Below are 19,441 nucleotides of genomic sequence, written 5' to 3'. Positions count from 1 at the left end.
TTGGAGTATCATCGCATCAGAGTGATGCAATGGAGACAGTTGCGTAATTGATACACTGTAGAAGCATTTACATGCAACAAAAACTTGTATTTTTTGGTTCCACCTGTTCTTGAAAGGACCACTGAATATAGTAATAATAGGCTTCTCCGTGATACAAGCTCTGATAAGGCTATGACATCAGAGGGAAAGGGGAATTTCTGTTGCCTCACTATTTTCACTTCATCATTGTTTTGTAACGGTGGCTATGACGACGCAGGTAAACGCCGATCAAGCATGTTACTTTTATGTAACTGTTCACGTAACGATATTTTGAATATTCAAACAGGATTGGGAAATATTTTTCCCACTTTACTATTCGGGATATGGGCATGGTATCTGGGACAAACATTACCAATACCAAAAATTATTTTTGGAGTTACGTACTCTTACCAGGAGCCGCTCTAGGGGGTGCCAAACTTTCAAGAAGGATTTTTTTCAGAGAAAGTCCTCAAATTTTGCAAAATTCCCCTTTCCTTGTACGTCTGGTGGCATGAGTATCACACCATTGGAAAGTGTGCATTATTCTGAAGAGAATGACGTACTAACCACGAAATTCGAATGAATAGTACCCTGTCCAGAAATGTTTATTTTACGTTATATTTTTCCCAATTTGTATACGATATTTTGTATACTCAAACAGAATTAGTAAATATCATGTCCACGTCTCTATTTGGAATATGGTCATCGTATTTGGGTCAAACATGACCAATACCTGAATGTATTTTTCAGGGTATATTAAAATTGCGTACTATCACCCTGACCACTCTAGGGAGCGCCAAACTTAAAAAAAAGATTTTTTCAAAGAAATTTCCCCCGTTTCTCAAAATTTCTTTCCTTCGTACTTCATACAGACATTATTGCTTTATTCTGAAGAGGATGGCGTATTAACCATCAAATTCGGATGAATATTGTTCAAGAAGGCTATTCAAATAAATAAAGGTGTCAGAAATTGATTGAAAAAACCCCGTACTCCAAAGGGTTAATGGTTGATTCATTCAGAGTTGCCTTTTCCAGGATCCTCTGCATATCGTGCAGTGGTGATTTCGTAGCTTAAATTCCGTATATAGTCTTAAAATACGTGCATACCATGCTGCTATGGAGTTTCTTACCTCAATTATTACAACCTGTTCCCTGCCAAATACTAATACTAATAATAATAAATATGTGCTCCATGGATTGCGTAACTTTTAAGATCACTTTGTATATTTAAATATAAATTTTACAGACCAAAGGAGGTAAACAACAAATACGATATTATATTATAAAAATGAAATCAGTAATTCATGATCCAAAGTTGTGTGCTAAATGATACTCACATTTCTCCAGAAATTTTCGATAAACTATTTGTATATAGTCTATGAACAAGCGTTGACTGTTTTAATAGATATCTGGCCTGAAATAATATTATTAATGAATTTACCAGTTAGTAGTAAATATAGTAAAAGGTATTTTTAGAGGGCCTGTTCACTGAAAGTGTTATTGCTTGTGTAGTGGTCTATGATAGGGTGATCCATAATATTCTTTTTCCGTTTAAGATGAAATCATCACTGTGTATCATTACGGTGCTAACTCCGTGAAAGGCACCGCAGACGTCAAGGAATGATCAACATTTTTTTAAAACTGTCTACCTGCATTCAGGGACGGATAGGGCTACTGGGCGGTGCGCGGTGCGCCCCCTTTCCCAAGAGCCCCCGAGATGCACCATATAAAAGAAAATTTGGAATTGAACGGAACAAGTTTATATATATTGCATTTGAAACTAGGGGTATGTTATTTTGAACATTATTCCAGAGATCTTAATTTTTTTGATACCAGAAAACAGACAATGAACCAATGCCTTCATCATTTCTATAGGGTGGCCCATAAGTTCCTTCCCGTTCATGTATCTCATGAATGGAGTTTTTCTGCATGCTTTTGTGCATTCTCATTCATAATATTGTGATGCCGTGTTCTGTGAGGCGTTTCTTCCGACTTTCCTTCTGCTTACTTGCAAGCAGGGCACCGGAGCACGTGCACCCCCCTCCGTTCTGAGTATACACTATCTAAAGTGAGAAAATGGCAGTGAAAGTAGCAATACTTTCCTAAAATTTCATGTCATGTTTCGATTTCGGGCTTAAAAGAAAGCGGAGTATTGCTAAACACAATAGTTTAAGTCAATTCCTCATACACATCACAGATGCCTAAAGGTATTTAAAAAAAAATAAATTTGATTAAAATGTACTGATAGTTATTGGTGCACCCCCTCAGAAAATCCTGGATCCGGCCCTGCTTGCGAGATATATATTTTGAGGAACCCCTGCTTACCTTTTAGGGATGCGCATGAGACGAGTCGAGACAGGATTTTCCTGACAAAATTCGAGTTGAGACACGGCTCTTTCAATAGAGAAATAACATTTTTCGAGTCGAGACATCACTTTTACAGTACATTTTCGAGACGAGACAGCCACAAATCTTGTCTCGTGCACATCTCTATTAGCTTTCCTTAAACTTGGTCTCCTCTGCCCCCGTGACTTTAAACTGATTACGGGCCTGGTGTGTACTGTCTGAAAAACTACTCAACCGACCATGGTATATTACAAGACAAACAAAAAAATATAGAGCAGTGATACGCAAAGAGCAATACAGTGGACGTACATACCTTTAGGTTTCAAGGTAATCTCCGTCAGCATCCAACACCTTTTTTCGACGTTCCTGCAGTTGCACAATATCTTCGTGATAAAACTTGGTTGTCGTGGATTCAAAGAAGTCCCTGAGTGTGTTCCCAAAGTCTACCATATTTCGATGGATCTCCCACGGAAGTAGTTGCCAAAGGAATGAAACAGGTGGTAATCTGTTGGCGCGAGGTCCGGAGAATATAGCGCATAATATCTCCCAGCCAAGTTGCTGAAGGGTCTCCCCGGTTCTCTTTGCCACATGTGGCTTGGCAGGAACCTTGTGATTCATCAATTTGGTTTCTTGTGCCTCAATGCATGGTGCACTTTTTGCAACTGCTGAGAGTAGAGATCAGCAATGATGGTCTGACACTTGGAATGAGCTCGTAATGCACTATTTGCCGACGCTTCCACCATACACAAGTTTTCGTGGGAGTGTCACAGAGGACCCAGTTTTCGTCACCAGTGAACAAGTGATCAAAGATGGGTGTATTCAGGTGCTGAGTGAGCAAGTATAAACAAGAAGTCACTCGTTATTCCTTATTGACTGCCGGCAATGTATGGGGTACCCACTTGCTTAACTTATATGACTTCCCTATTCTATGCAGGTGCAGTTTGACTCTTTCAGTGGAAACATGGAACCTTTCTGCAAGTTCATCGTATGTTAGACCATTGTTCTCCTCCATGGCTGCTTTCAGGCTCTCGTCATCCAACGCATGTAGTCGTCCATTGCAAGCCTTCATCCGAAAGGCTCGTATCTCCCGAACGGAATTTCTGGAACCACTGCCTGGCGATGCGTTCGTTCACGGCATTCTCCCCAAATGCTTGGCGTATGCGACAACTGGATGCGAACTCTGACAGGCCCACTTTAAGGTCATACAACAATCACACGCTAAGAAGCTGCTTAGATACCTCCATTTCTCTTCGATACCAGACGAGCTATGACTGCTGTGTGTACGCAACGTACCTGAGATAGATAGTCACACTAGGTCCCGATCTTTCAGCAGGCACGTGTGACATTTCATTTTTTATCTCTGTGACCGCATGATTAATAGGACGTCAGAAACGGCAAGAACTTTTCTTAGTTACTTTGTACTTACGCTCTATTGTATATCACAGATGTGTATCCATCAAAAAATAGTTTGTTCTTTAATTATATCATATTTTCTCACAGTTAGTTATCCTTGGCGATGTACAGAGACAATAAATCGAAACGGAAAAGTGGTGCTCAAAATCATTCTGCAAACAAGGCAAAGCTATTAAAAGCAGATGCTGATGCATGCAAAAAGATCACAGACCTATTTAGTGCCTCCAAACTGCAAGACTGCCAACTACTGACTCACAACAAACTGAACACAATCCTACGGTGTACTATCCTACCTTATCTGGAACGAATGTTACTGTCAGAGCGGAAAATGAACAAGAAAATTCTAGATCCATGAATACTAAAATTAGTGCTCCCATCACATCAGCTACAAATGTTGCTATTGCTATCAAAGTAAAAAAATGAACAAGAAAGTTCCACTTTTACGAGTCTTGAAATTAGTGTGCTTGCAACATCAGCTATGATTGTTGCTGTCAAAGAAGAAAATGAACAGAAAAGCTCCAGTTCTAGTGATGCCGATTCCAAAGTCAGAGAAAACATTGAAAAGCATGTGCAGCAGAAAACAAAGCAACAAACTACATATTTTATACGTCCACAAGAGAATGATATCCTCAAGGTTGTAATTTCCATCTCCATCAACCGAAAGAAAACATACCCTTTAATCCTGAGTTTGCTTGTAAACGAGCAAATGTCACCAACAGAACTTGGCAGTCATATTGTTCTGCTCAAAATGTGTTTTATTTTATTTTATTTTATTTATTTATTTTTATTTATTTATTTATTTATTTATTTATTTTTGCAGCATGTGCATAGCTTCTATAGATCAAACCAACAAATTTGTTTAAGATTCTGTACGAGGCACTAAGCACGCTTATCAGCGAATAAGAGAACACGAATCTTCTAAAAAATACATCAGGCAGGTGTGTATGCTTACATATCTAACAAAAGAGGGTACAGTGTTAAGAAACTACTTCTTCATGAATAGCTGAAACAAGAGAAATATCAGGTTGAGAACAGATAGGTAATGCAACGAATTGTCGAAGTGGTGATAAAGCTCGTTGGTAAAAAGAAGGTTCAGTTACAGAGGAAAGTGAAATGAAGGAGCTTATAGACTGGAAGACACAACTACAGCTCATGGAAACTGTTCGGATATTATTCTTTTGTTAAGCAAATTTGATCTTCCTTCTAAAAGTCATTTAGATAAGGTCAATGAGAAGAATACAATGAGTCATGCACGAGGAAGTAAGCAAGATGGTGGTCACAAAACTTTCCTTTCAAAAACTACGGTGAATTACGTTTCAGATGCTATCAGCCCACTTATCAAAGAAGATATTTTGGGAGAAAAAAGTCTCTCAGGCTGGGAAGATTTCTATTCTATTAGATACTACTCAAGATATAAAGTTTCCGATCAGTACTCTGTTGTTTTATGGTATGTTGTTAAAACTGCTGTTAAAGGAAGAATTTTTGCTATTGGAAAATGCATGTCTCTCTGCGATTTACTGCTGGAAATTCTGCCGAAGTTGAACCTTGATATAAGAAAGTGTATTGATAATTCAGCCGATGACGCAAGTAACATGCAAGGACAATATTCGGGTTTTTCGAAACACTTAAGTACCATGTGCTCTGATCAGTTGCACGTACTTATATACTAAATCTTGTCATGTGATGCTACAAAAAGTTGCATCGATTCTGTTCGTTCTGCTGAATGCCTGTGGTGTGCGGTATTTATACGTGAGTCTTGACGAATGGACATTTGGAAGATCAAATGTCAACAAACGCGTCTTATAATTATTGCAGAAACAAGATGATGGCCCAAACACTCTGCTTTGCAGAAAGTGTTAGGTCATCTTTCGAAGCCAGGAAATGCTTTATTCATAGAGCAGGGGTAAAAGTAGATCTGAGAAAGTAGGGGAACGCATGACGTCACGCCGTCCCCTGTGCCTATCTTTCCCCATTGTATTTTTACGAAGTGGAGGGACGTCATAGATATTTTTGGAAGTGAAGGAATGACGTTCCCCTCGTTTCCCCCTAACTTTTACTCCTGACGTAGAGTTAATCATAACAATGAAGGAGATTGCTTCTACAGAAAATATCAAACCAGAAGTTAGGTGCAAAGCGGAAAGACATATAGAAGATCTCAAGTTCAAAACAATTCTGACAGCCCAAGTGTCCCTGAGAATATTTTAATTGACGACCCCTCTGTCAAACTATCTCCAAACACAGGGTGTTGATGTATTGCAATCATATCAAATGGTGCAGACTACTCTGTCCCAACTCAAGGAGCAGAGAAGTGATTTTGAATCCGTTAGAAATACAGCAGTAAGGTTTGCAGAATGGTTCAATGAGAGATTTGAAGAATTAGAACGTGATCTTTTTGTTTCTACTAACCTGCCGACAACTCGCTTCGCAGGTGGAAAAGTATGTTTCCCCGTGAATGTGAAGATGAAACTACTTCTGATCCAATAACCAGGTACTGCATCGAAGCATTCAACACAATATTGGATACGGTAATTTCGAGTATATCTTCAAGATTCAAGAAACAAGATAGATACTTTATGGGCTGATTTGTCGTGTTTGGACCCTAGAAACTTCAACCAAGTAACAAAACTTCCAGAGACGGCCTTCGATAAACTTACGCATCTTCAGAACAAAAATCAGTAAAGAAGTTTCCAAGGACTCTATAAAAGAAGAACTATTAGACTTGTCAAGGAAGTGGGAATCCTTAAAAGTCAGTCTTGCTGACAAGTACAACCGAGAAGAAACAATTATGCTGATAGCGCAAGGAATTCAAGATTAGAAAAAAAAGCATTTTTTCACAAGGAATTCGAGTGCAAAATGTATTGCAAAAATTGTCCAATGTGATGATTTTTAATTTTGCAGAATTATAATTTGTACAAGAGTAATGCTTATTCAGGTTTGCTACTAGCATACAAATTTCTATTGACTTTGTCGCTTAAGCCAGGTAACATATGTAAAAGATTTTTTTTTCAAAACTGAAATACATTAAAAATAGGTGAAGGAGTCCCATGTCTTAGTAATATTCGCAAACATTTATGTTGATGTCTATTGAAAAAGACTTGTTAGAGAATATTTCGAATCAAAAGGTGATCGACTTTGTAGCACCAAAAAGTAGTATACTAAAACATCTGCTAATTTTGTAATATAGTATACGTATTCCGTGAACTTCCTGTAATACTTTGAACAATTCAGAATGATATGCTGATAAAAGAACATATAAGGTTTTAAATGTTAATTATTAACACTATTGACTTACGGGAGAAGAAAACTGAGCAAATTAATTTGTGACGTTGGGATGCTAGTGACCCTTGTAGTGGAAAAACGCCAGCGCCCCCTAATGATGCCTATCCGCCCCTGCCTGGATATATTCTAAATATTATATTATTATATTATCTAAATATTATATATATATATATATATATATATATATATATATATATATATATATATATATATATATATATATATATATATATATATATATACTTTCAAACGATATTAGGAGGGAATGAAGTATGGCGATTCTGGAGAAAAATCGAACTCGAGACTTCAACAGATTTCCATGCTTCATGGCCCCTACATACCGAAAAGTAGTTTCTCAACATCTGTTCGTTTGTTCGTCCTGATGTACTCTCCCTAAAGGGCATGCTGTTCAACGTATCTGACCAAATTTTAAGCTTTAGTTATTTATTGACATTTTCCAGAGGAATTTTTCGAGTTTTCTTGATACTCCCCAAAAATGAGATTTTTGAAGGGTGAAAAAAAAAAGTCATCTTCTCTGAAACACCTCTAACGATTTTATTTATTTTTCATAAGCAAATATTTCATTAAAGATCTTATAATGTAGTATTTACCGTTTCTCTGAGAAACGTCCAGAAGAGATCATTTACCCTTGGAGTTATTTTTTAATGATTTTCTCAAAAATGGATGAGGCAATTTTCTTCATATTTCATAAATATATCTATGTTTCATTAACAAACCTTCAATATGAATATTTTTTCATTAATGCAAATAATTTTTCATTAAAACGTCAAGAAGAGAGAGTTTACTCTTGGAGGTGATTTTTCTGGCACGATTTTCTAAAAAAAATGATTCAGGCGATTTTGTTCAGCTATTTATAAGTAAATAAATAATTAACAAACCTGCAATATGGTTTTGATCATTTTTCATTCATAAGTATATAAATCATTAACAAACCTTAAACCATTAATAAATCATTAACAAGTTCATGATTTCATAAGTAAATAAATCATTAACAAACCTACAATATGGTTTAACTATTTTTTTTTGTTAAAAATCCAGAACGGATAATTCAACCTTGAACGTGAGTTTTTCTCGAACTATTTTTCAAAAATGCCTCAAGTAATTTTTTTTCATAAGTAAATGTTTCATTAACAAACATATCATTTTTATTTTAAAAATCCAGAAGTAATTTACTGTTGTGGGTGAGCTTTTCATGGGCGATTTTCTCAAAAATGACTCAGGTAATTTTGTTCTTATTTCGTAACTAAATGTTTCATTGACAAATTTGCAATATGATATAAATCACTTTTTTTTATAACACAAGAAGTAATACTTTCTGGGGTGAGTTTTCTTCGATACAAAGTTTTATGGAAAGAGCCTACCATAATTTTGTTAATCGTAAATAAATCTTACCGTAATGACTACAGTGTGATATTATTCAATTCAAGATGTGAGAGTCAAAAAGCTTAGTACGGTAATCCGTACACTTTATTTACTTTCGAATGACGATACGGAAGAAGAAAGTATGGTGATCATGGGGGAAAAAAATCGAATTCGAGAATTCAACGGATGTACACGTTTCATGACCACTACATACCGAGAAAATTATATTTCGATGTCTGTCCATCTGTTCTGATGTACTGTCCCGTTAGAGGCTATATGACGGCCAAATTTAAAACAAATTTTTATGTGATTTTCCAGAGTTTTTCGAATTTTTTTTCTACCCCCCTAAAACAAAAGTATATATTAGTTTACTCTAGAGTGAAAAAGTATGATTTTCTCAAAAAGATCTCTAATGATGATGTTTATTTTTCATAAATCAATATTTCATTAACGATCCCATGATATAGGCCTAATATATTCCATTTATCTGGGAAAGAATCAGAAGGGGTAGTTTACACTTGGGGTGAAAGTTTCGGATGATTTTCTCAAGAAATGAGTCAAGTAATTTTCTTGATATTTCATAAATGAATGTTTCGAATGAATAGTGCAAATAACACAGTCACACACAAAAAAATAAAAGCTCTTTGAATCGGACCCCAGGGTATGGATTCTATGTATTTTGTTACACAGAATCCAAATTTCAAAACTCCAGGACGTTTAACTGTGTCAACTTTTTATGGGCGTAAACTTTGAGCTATTTTGGATAGAGAGGACAGTTTTTCGCCAATATAACAGAACTGATACGGTCAATTAGACTACGGTTTCGAAATTTGGATTCTGTGTAGCGAGATACATCGAATTCAAACCCTGGGCTCCGGTGCACAAGGCTTTTATGTTTTGTATGCCTGGGTAATTTTTCATTTGAGGCGCCTAGTATCAGAATCCGCCACATCCATTTCGCTTAGTCTCGAGTCATTTCGCAAAACGTGCGGTGAAGCTGCATATACACGTGTACAATGTCCCATATTTTAACTAGTCTTTTAGTATGAAATATGAAGCTCTTAAACAAAATTTTGTTTCCATGAAATTCCTTTAGATCAAACATATAACAAGCGATATATAACTCAATTTCGGTAAAAAAAAAAAAAAAATGGATTTGGCGGTTTTTGATACTAGGCGCCTGATTTAAAAAATCACATAGGATAGTTGAATCTTGTAGGTGATTTTTCTCAGACGATTTTTAAAAGCTGACTCAGGCAGTTTTGTTCATATTTCATAAACAAACCTAAGATACAGTATAAATCATTTTTTCATTTTAAAAAATGCAAGAGGTAGTTTGCTCGTGAGGTGTTCGCTTTGATACAAAGTTTTCTGAAAACGCCTCTTACGATTTTATAGGAGAAATTTTAATAATACATTAAACTTTTTTTTAAAAATATTTCAGGTGATAATATTATTGGTGATTTTCGTTTTACGGAAGAGAATCAAACTTGTGATTCAGTTGTTTAAAGAAGCTGGGAAAGCAATCAGTTCGATGCCATTTCTTCTATTGGAGCCTTTTCTAGTAAGTAAATTAAATATATTTTTTTATTATTTATTTATTTTCATACGTAAAATTCTTCAGCATGCATGATCCTACAGGGAACTTCTGTTGTGTCTCTGCCTCAAAATTTAGATAGAATATTATAGATGACAAAATATATTAAGAGATTCCATTTTTGAAAAAAAAAATCGTATTTACATATGAGATTGGTTCAAAAATTATTCGCGAAACCCTTATTTTCCAAATACGAAAAATAAAGTGTACCTTAAAGTTAAAAGTATTACTTTTCGGCAGCTACATACTTCGTCAATGTCTAGAAAGAATTTGGAATTATTCTTGGAAATAAGTTTTTCTGAAACTTTCTTACATTGCTTCATTGCAGTAGTGAGAAATAAAATGAAATCAATTCAGTTTAACGTCTCATGATTATGTCCTTTAGGCTAAGAGAGACATATGATTAAAGCAAGTGACTAATGGTAGATGAACTGGTGGAATGACAATGTGGGAAGAAATGGAAGTGCCCCGTGAAAACCGATTGACATGATGTTGTCCACCACAAACTTTACTTGACCGAGGGTCGAACGAGGGACCTCCACGGACCAAAAGTAAGTGTTCTACCACTGAGCCACCGAAAAATTGGTTGGGAGGTTTTAATATATCCACCATATAGACCGGATCTGGCACCATCCAACCATCATTTGTTTCCGTCTTTGCAGAACTCTCTGAACGGTGTAAAATCAGTTTCGAAAGAGACCTGTGAAACTCACGTGCATTTTTTTTTTTTTTACCAGAAACCACAGAATTTCTATAGCGATAGAATTATGGTCTTGCCGGAAAATGGCAGAAAGTCGCCGAACAAAATGGTGTATATGTGGTTTCATAATGTTACTTACAAATCTCAATAAATGTATTCTCAATTTTGACCTATAATTGTTCATTAATTTTTAGACAACCTGCATTTAAGAATATTTTACATGATATTACGGGAATTTTCACTGTAAGCCAATGGATATGTATTGTATATTGCTGTTATTTTTATAAATGTTTATATACTACTGTACATGTCTTGTTTCACTTACAGACCTTAATCTTTCTGGGCTTCGTTGTTGCGTTATGGCTTTATTTTGCCCTGTGGATTGAGAGCTCTGGTTTCCCTACAGCCGAAGACAATAAGAATATACATTTTGATAAAAATGGCACTATTAAAGTAAGTAATCTTTTAAAGGAATTCTTCCTGTCAAAAAAAAAAGTTATTAAGTACTATGGGATTTCAAGCTCATGTATATTTCTTACTTATTTATAGGTTGTAATAAATAAAAATGCTCCTAAAATTCACGGCTTTCAGATAAACTGAAGTCCTTCGTATTAAGTTCAAGGCAGAGCAGTTTATGATTGTTTACTTTGCCAATCAAGACAAAAGATTTCTACAAGTTTGCACGTATATATCCATAAAACTTTGTCCATTCATTTTGTCAGTGTGACTCTGAACGATGTAGGACTAATCACGTTACTTTATGAAAATTTGTTTGTGTTAAATTGTGCACAACATAGAAGTTCAGGATACTAATTATGGCAATCGCTGGAAGGGCAACAAAAGAGTCTCAACTTGGAGGAAAAAATAGGGTATTTGCAACCGCCTTTCGTAAAAAAAAAAAAAAATAAAATAAAAAATAAAAAAATAAAAAAAATGAGTCCTAACAATTTTGAATACAAATTGTCATGAAATGGATGAATCTTAGTTTCTGGACGAAACGCAACGATCTAACTAAAGATATGCTACATTGACTTGATCCCTAGTCTTCCGTTGCAAGCGCTGCTATCGGCTGAAGGAATTCCACTCGCTTTCTCTCGCTTAGCAACAGCTGAGCCCTTATTGGCTCAACGCGTGGGTGTGAGCGTTATAAAACGTTTGATCATAAAACCAAAATTTACTCTTATACCTACAATAACTCTTTGATTAATTATGACACTATACATTTATTACATTCTTATTGTATTAATAAACCAGGTAACGGATGGTTTGTGAGACCATTACACTTTTTAAAGTGCCTACCCTCATAAATTTAGAAGACACCACCCACACTATTATAATTATGTTTCCCAACACCGAGATGAGAGTGAAGGACAGAATAAAAGGTTGGAATTAAAAGAATAAAGAAGGGAATAATACGAAAATTGTCTACTGCAGGCTTTAAATAAATATAATGTTACCCAAAAGTGGGAGGGAACCTCATCTCATGCCTTGGCAAGTCACTTGGCATATTTTTCCATCTTCGACAAAGGGCTTCGGCTGTCGGGAGGTCACATAGTGGGTCACGGACGCCTACTAACGCCGATACGTACTACGCAAGTAGTACAAATCGTAACAGAATAATTACGTTGTTACACAACTTCTTTTTTTAACTCAATTTGCTATTCATATTAATCTTTCTGATAACGTTTCAATGTTTTCCTTTTGACTTTTGTTGAAGTACAAACAAATCAATTTTGATCACACTGCTGAAATTTACGTACACTATTATTTGAAGTCAATATTATTAAATTACAGAACGATTAAAAGAAAAGAAAATTTTTAAATTCCCAAAATCATTGCAGTCGTCAATTTCATAAAATACTAACAGTCCGGCTCGATGAGGTCTTTGTTTACCCTACACCTACTCTAGGTTTTTTCAACACAAAAACAATTTTAAAAGGTTTCATTTGCCAATAAAGGACTAATGTGAATTTATAAGATACTATGTGGTTTCCACCAATTCTCTCTGCTTTAGGAAGCAGTGGCTTAGTACACAAACTTGTTTTCTCAATATTTATGATAACTGCATTGCACGAAAATTTGACTAGCTTCTTACTGCTTAATTTGCAATTTCTTTTCTTTCGTGATATTTCTCTATAAATTTTACTGCATTTATATTGAACACTAAATTGCCTTTTTCGTTTCACTCAGTTTTTCGGTTTACCTGTGTACTTGACTTTCGTTGCTGCATCACGATCAGCTGATGACACATCACTAATAGTAATCAGTGACCGACATTTAATTTTATTGTTATGTTTGTCTTCAAATCGCTTAGACATAAGGGGTTTGTTCACCCAATTACCACATTCTTCCTGAAAAGGTCTGTGATTTTTATTAGCATGTGATGCGTAGTCAGCACTTAACACATTTAATAAATTTTGAACTGCTAAATTATTACTGTGATTCAAATTAAAATTTTGATCGCCTTTTTCAAAAATCCATGCAGAATATTGGTTATCGTGTTGCGACAAAACAACTTTACATTTACGACTACTTTTTTGTGCATTGCATTGACTATGACATTTATTTCTCAAAGAAAATTTACGAACAAACTGAGAATTTAGAAAAACAGTACAACATACATTTAACTCTTAATTTTTGTCTGACTTTACGTAGTTTCTTTTTATATTTCCGGTGCTTTTTGCTTCAACGAACTTGCAAATTACATTTCTTTACAAATTGACGAACAACTTTTGGAATCTACTGACATTTTCTTGATAGGTTTTTAATTTCTTTTCCCACGTTACTGAGTTACTGTCACTATCATAAGGCCCACAAGGCATAAGACTGATTTCATTATCTTCTAAATTCACAATTTGTGTGCAAATGACTACGCAGAAAGTAACACATCCCATTTGTTGTACCTGCATTTCTTTTACTTTCAACTCACAGTTTAAAAAACTACTCTGCCCATGAATATCTCAAAGTAGTAGAAAATGGATCGATCTGGAACATATGAGGCCAACATCGCTCAACTCACGAGCCCCTGGGAAATTGAGCACCGTACACCGTGAGCCCACGGTCTTTTACGACCTCCATTTTAAGGGTGAATTTATTCCCTTTTATGACCGCTTTTTAGGAGGTGTACTCGTTCTCTTTTATGACCACATTTTAAGGGGTAAACTCGTTCCCTTTTATGAGCATATTTTCCAACCCTTATTTTACCATAGCAGAAATTACACTGAGATAGAAGAGCACATAAGATTACGAACACATAGAAGAGCAGATAACACATAGCACTATTTTAACATAGCAGATAAGATATAAGATTACGAACACACAGCAGAACATAAGACTACATAACATAACAAGGGTGTATTCATTCCCTTTTATGAGCATATTTTTCAACCCTTATTTTAACATAGCAGAAATTACACTGAGACTATGAACACACAGCAGAACAGATATACATAGCACAGCTAATAAAAGAGCATGGCTTATTTTCCAACCCCTATTTTAACATAGCAGAAATTACACTGAGACTATGAACACATAGCAGAGCATAAGACTACGTAACACACAACAACCTCCATTTTAGGGGTGGACTCGTTCCCTTTTATGAGCATATTCTCCAACCCCTACGAACACATAGCAGAGGTGTATTCGTTTTCAACCCCTTAGCATAAGACTATATAACATAGCAGTTACGAACACATAGCAGAGCAGATAATAAACACAACAACCTCCATTTTAGGGGTGTATTCATTTTCTCCACCCTTAATTGAACATAGCAGAAATTACACTGAGACTACGAACACACAGCAGACCAGAGAATACATAAGATTCATTCCATTTTAAGGGGTGTACTCGTTCTCTTTTATGATTACTTTCCAACCCCTATTTTACCATAGCAGAAATTACATAAGATTTTTTTTCAACCCCTATTTTAATACAATGAATACCTATGTAACATAGCGATTCGATACGCTCTTTGAACCGATTTGGATGAAACTCGGCATATGGGGGTTTTCGACCATGCTGAGTACGAATATCATACCTATTTTTACCTGGGTCTTATAGTTTATGTGGGATACGCCTTTTATATGACACTTAAAACCCAATCACTCGTAAACGAAGCAACATATTGAGATGGTGTTTCCACATTTAGTAATTGGTCACCAGCAACTACATGTTCCAAAAATAATGACCATCGAGGTCAAAGGTCAAAATACTTAAAACCTAATAACTCGAAAACGGAGCCACATTTAGCAAGAGGTCATCAACTAGTACAAGTTCAAAAAATAGTGGTCATCGAGGTCAAAGGTCAAAATACTTAAAACCTAATAACTCGTAAACGGAGCCAAATATTGAGATGGTGTTTCCACATTTAGTAATTGGTCATCAACTACTACAAGTTTCAAAAATAGTGGTCATCGAGGTCAAAGATCAAAATACTTAAAACCTAATAACTCGTAAACGAAGCAAGATATTGAGATGGTGTTTCCACATTTAGTAATTGGTCATCAACTACTACAAGTTCCAAAATAATGATCATCGAGGTCAAAGGTCAAAATACTTAAAACCTAATAACTCGAAAACGGAGCCAAATATTGAGGTGCTGTTTCCAAATCTAGTAATTGGTCATCAACTACTACAAGTTTCAAAAATAATGGTCATTGAGGTCAAAGGTCAATCTCGTAAATGAAACCACATATTGAGATAACGTTTCCTCATTTAGTAAATTTGTGTGATTTATTCAATTTTGTACAAAGCAGAAAAAAAGTGAAGAAGGAATAAATTTGAGTGGCTTATTTACTTTTGTATTAATGAGAAAGAAATCAAAGGAGCACAATTTTAACTAGCGCAGAATTTCTGTACCTTTTTGGGCTATTCAAATGGATTAACAAGAAAGAAAGCAAAGATATGCCGTATTAACTAGCTATGTATTATTTAAGCAAAACGAAGGGTTAAATTTGAGAAAGCGAACATGCACCATTTTACTCAAATTTGGATGGAGTATTTATCTTTGTATGAAGCAGAAAAGAATGAAGAAGATCCGTTTTAACTAGTTCAATATTTCTGTACCTTTTTGTGCTATTCAAATAATAGAGGGAACAAATTTCAGTGGTCTATTTTATTTTTGTACCAATCAGAAGAAAAGCAAAGATATGCCATTTTAACTATTTAAACAAACGAAAGGATACATTTGAATGACCTATTCAATTTTGTACCAACGAGAAATGCCATTTTGTACTAATCAAATAAACAAAAGAAAACGAAGAAGGATCATTTTAACTAACTCAGACTTTTATACCATTTTGTACTACTCCAATAAACGAAGGAATACCAACCAGAAAAAAAAAGAAGTGAAGATTAGGTGGATTATTTTCTTTTGTACCAACTATTAGAAGAGCTACTTAAACAAGCTCAGAATTTATATACATTTTGTACTAATCAAATATACGAAAGAATAAATTTAAGTGACCTATTCAATTTTGTACCCATGAGAAATTGCATTTTAACTGGCTCAGTATTTTACTACTCAAATAAACAATGGAGTATTTAGTTTTATATCACCGAGAAAAACAAAAAAATTGTACCATTTTGGAGTATTCAAATAAACAAATGAATAAATTTGAGTGACATAATTTGTGTCAACTCTAAAATCAATTAAACGAAGTAATGCATTTGAGTGAGCTATTTAATTTGAAAAAAAAAAACGAAGCAGGATCATCTTAACTAGCTGAGTATTTTATACCATTTTGTATTATTTCAACAAACAAAGGAAAAAGCTAAGAAAGACCATTTTAACTAGCTGCGAATTTTATATTATTTTAAACTAGTCTAATAAACGAAGGCATAAATATGAGTGAGCTATTTAGCTTTGTACGAACCAGAAAAAAGTGAAGAAGGTTCATTTTATACCTTTTGGTTCAATTCAAATAATCGAGGGAATAAATTTGGGTGGTCTATTTTATTTTTGTACTCATTCGAAAAAAGCGAAGAAGGACCATTTTATACCTTTTTTTGCCATTCCTATTTCCTTTTGTTCCAACGAGAACCATTTATAACAGGCTTAGATTTTTATGCCTTTCTTCTAATATTTCTATCAAACAGAAAAAAGCTACACAAATAAAAAAAGGAATAAATTTGTAATAACCACAAAAAAAAGCGAAGAAATGCCATTTTTAACTAGCTCAGAATTTCTAGACCATGTTGTACTATTTAAACAAACAAAGGGATAAATTTGAGTGGTTATTCAATTTTGTAGCAAGAAGAAAAAGGAAAGAACTAACATTTTGTACTAATCAAATAAATGAAGGTATATTTAGTTTTGTACCAAGCAAAATAAGAATAAAATTTGGATGGACTATTTTCTTATTTACCAACAAAAAAGAGAAACCGAAGGAGGAATAAATTTGGGTGACCTATTCAGTTTTGTACTACTAAAATAAACGAAGGAATAAAATTAGAAGAAAACGGAGAAGGGCCATTTTATTTAATTTTGTAGTACTCAAATATACAAAGGTATAAATCTGTGTAACCCATTCAGTTTTTGTACTAAGCAGAAAATTTGTTTGCTTTTTTTTTTTTTAGAAAGACCATTTTATCTTTTGTATTCAGATTTTCCGGCTACTTTTTGCGCTCTACAAATAGAGATCATTTTATGTGCCTTTTGTAACGAAGGAACAAATTTGAAGGAGGCTCATTTTAACTAATCCTGCTGCGAGTAGATCAATGTGGCATTTTTGCGACTTTCATTTTCGAATACATACGGATTAAACCACTGTGGCAAAAAAAAATACTACTTTCTCCTTATGCTTATTTGGAGTGGACTTAAAAGGATCAACAATTAGAAACACACTAGTAGGGCGTCGATTCAGTAAAACCGTTTATGCTTTCTTCTACGGTCTTCAGCATGCATTTTAAACCAAGAGCAGCAAGATTAATATTTGTATTCCCCTGCTGGATAGAAATTCGATACTTGGAAATTGACCCAATTGACCTAATTAAACAAAATCAATTAGATAGTTACCCAAAAATTTGGCAAATAAATTTGTTGTAAATTTTAATGGAAGAATTACCTGTATTCCATCTAAGACAATCTACACTCACGGAATCATCGTTGTTACAAATAGTGTTAATATTCTTGTCCTTCCATTCAAATATTATAATACCTGCAAAATCTTGTATAATATTCCGTTTGTAGATTTTTCTGTTAGTACATCTGCTAATTCCATCCTAATACTTCTTACTTATATCTCCCAAATACTTTTGCACAATTTGTTGTACAGCTCTTTCCCATTTAATTTAACCTTAAATCTGAGAAATTAGATGGTATAAATGTGTTCGGAACATTGTTGCAGAATGGTGGTGTAATTGTTATCGGGTAAGTTTTTTCTTTACCTAATAACTCTCTCAGAGATCATTATTGCTGGTAGACTAGAAAATGTACACTACAATACACCTTTAAAACCTACTCTCATTCGAAAAATAAACTGCACTATTACAGATTATTATTACATTATAAGCACACTGCAATACCGCTATTAATTGGAAATTCTTACACAATGTATCATTCTTGTAAAACCTACTACTAATCGGGGAATTATTGTTATCGAAGTATAACAATGGTACAAAACTAAATTCCTTCACTTTTCCCAGCTGGTACAAAAGAAAATATTCCATTCAAATTTTATTCATTCTTCACTCCTTTTTTGCCCGGTACAAAACTAAATTCCTTCGTTTATTTGAGTAGTGCATTTCCCTACATTTGTTTAAACAGCACACGATAATATAATAAAATGGCATATCTTGTTCGTACATATGACATTCAAATCCATTTATTCTTCCCTTTGACCTCTAAAATAATAATAATGATTTAAAATTTAATTATCCATTTTTTCACACACTCTCTCTTTATCTCTACTTAATTAAAAACTATCGTATCTACTACTACAGTATTTACCCATATGGAACTGTCTCAAAATTATCTATTCGTTTTCTTTGACTAGCTGTAACCTCATAAATTCTAAGATATGGATAAAGTTAACAGATGCTTATTGGATCAATTTCCAAGTATCGAATTTCTATCCAGCAGGGGAATACAAATATTAATCTTGCTGCTCTTGGTTTAAAATGCATGCCGAAGACCGTAGAAGAAAGCATAAACGGTTTTACTGAATCGACGCCCTACTAGTGTGTTTCTAATTGTTGATCCTTTTAAGTCCACTCCAAATAAGCATAAGGAGAAAGTAGTATTTTTTTTGCCACAGTGGTTTAATCCGTATGTATTCGAAAATGAAAGTCGCAAAAATGCCACATTGATCTACTCGCAGCAGGATTAGTTAAAATGAGCCTCCTTCAAATTTGTTCCTTCGTTACAAAAGGCACATAAAATGATCTCTATTTGTAGAGCGCAAAAAGTAGCCGGAAAATCTGAATACAAAAGATAAAATGGTCTTTCTAAAAAAAAAAGCAAACAAATTTTCTGCTTAGTACAAAAACTGAATGGGTTACACAGATTTATACCTTTGTATATTTGAGTACTACAAAATTAAATAAAATGGCCCTTCTCCGTTTTCTTCTAATTTTATTCCTTCGTTTATTTTAGTAGTACAAAACTGAATAGGTCACCCAAATTTATTCCTCCTTCGGTTTCTCTTTTTTGTTGGTACATAAGAAAATAGTCCATCCAAATTTTATTCTTATTTTGCTTGGTACAA

At 34.5% G+C, this 19,441-nt stretch overlaps 1 protein-coding gene across 1 annotated transcript in view; it reads left to right on the top strand.

Moving 5' to 3' along the window:
• LOC145675973 (choline transporter-like protein 1) overlaps positions 1–19,441 on the top strand; it is a 156,114-nt gene that overhangs the window by 92,732 nt on the left and 43,941 nt on the right. The window contains exons 10-11 of the mRNA XM_081746802.1: positions 9,884–10,003; positions 11,064–11,189. Of these exons, the coding sequence (XP_081602928.1) occupies positions 9,884–10,003; positions 11,064–11,189 (246 nt within the window). The remainder of the gene's footprint in view (positions 1–9,883; positions 10,004–11,063; positions 11,190–19,441) is intronic.

Source organism: Thermobia domestica, chromosome 18 (genome assembly GCF_964235325.1).
Source record: "Thermobia domestica chromosome 18, izTheDome1.hap1.1, whole genome shotgun sequence".
In the NCBI taxonomy this organism is placed as follows: Eukaryota; Metazoa; Arthropoda; class Insecta; order Zygentoma; family Lepismatidae; genus Thermobia; species Thermobia domestica.
The sequence above is the reverse complement of the archived record's forward strand: the minus strand, read 5'-3'. Positions and strand labels throughout refer to the sequence as shown.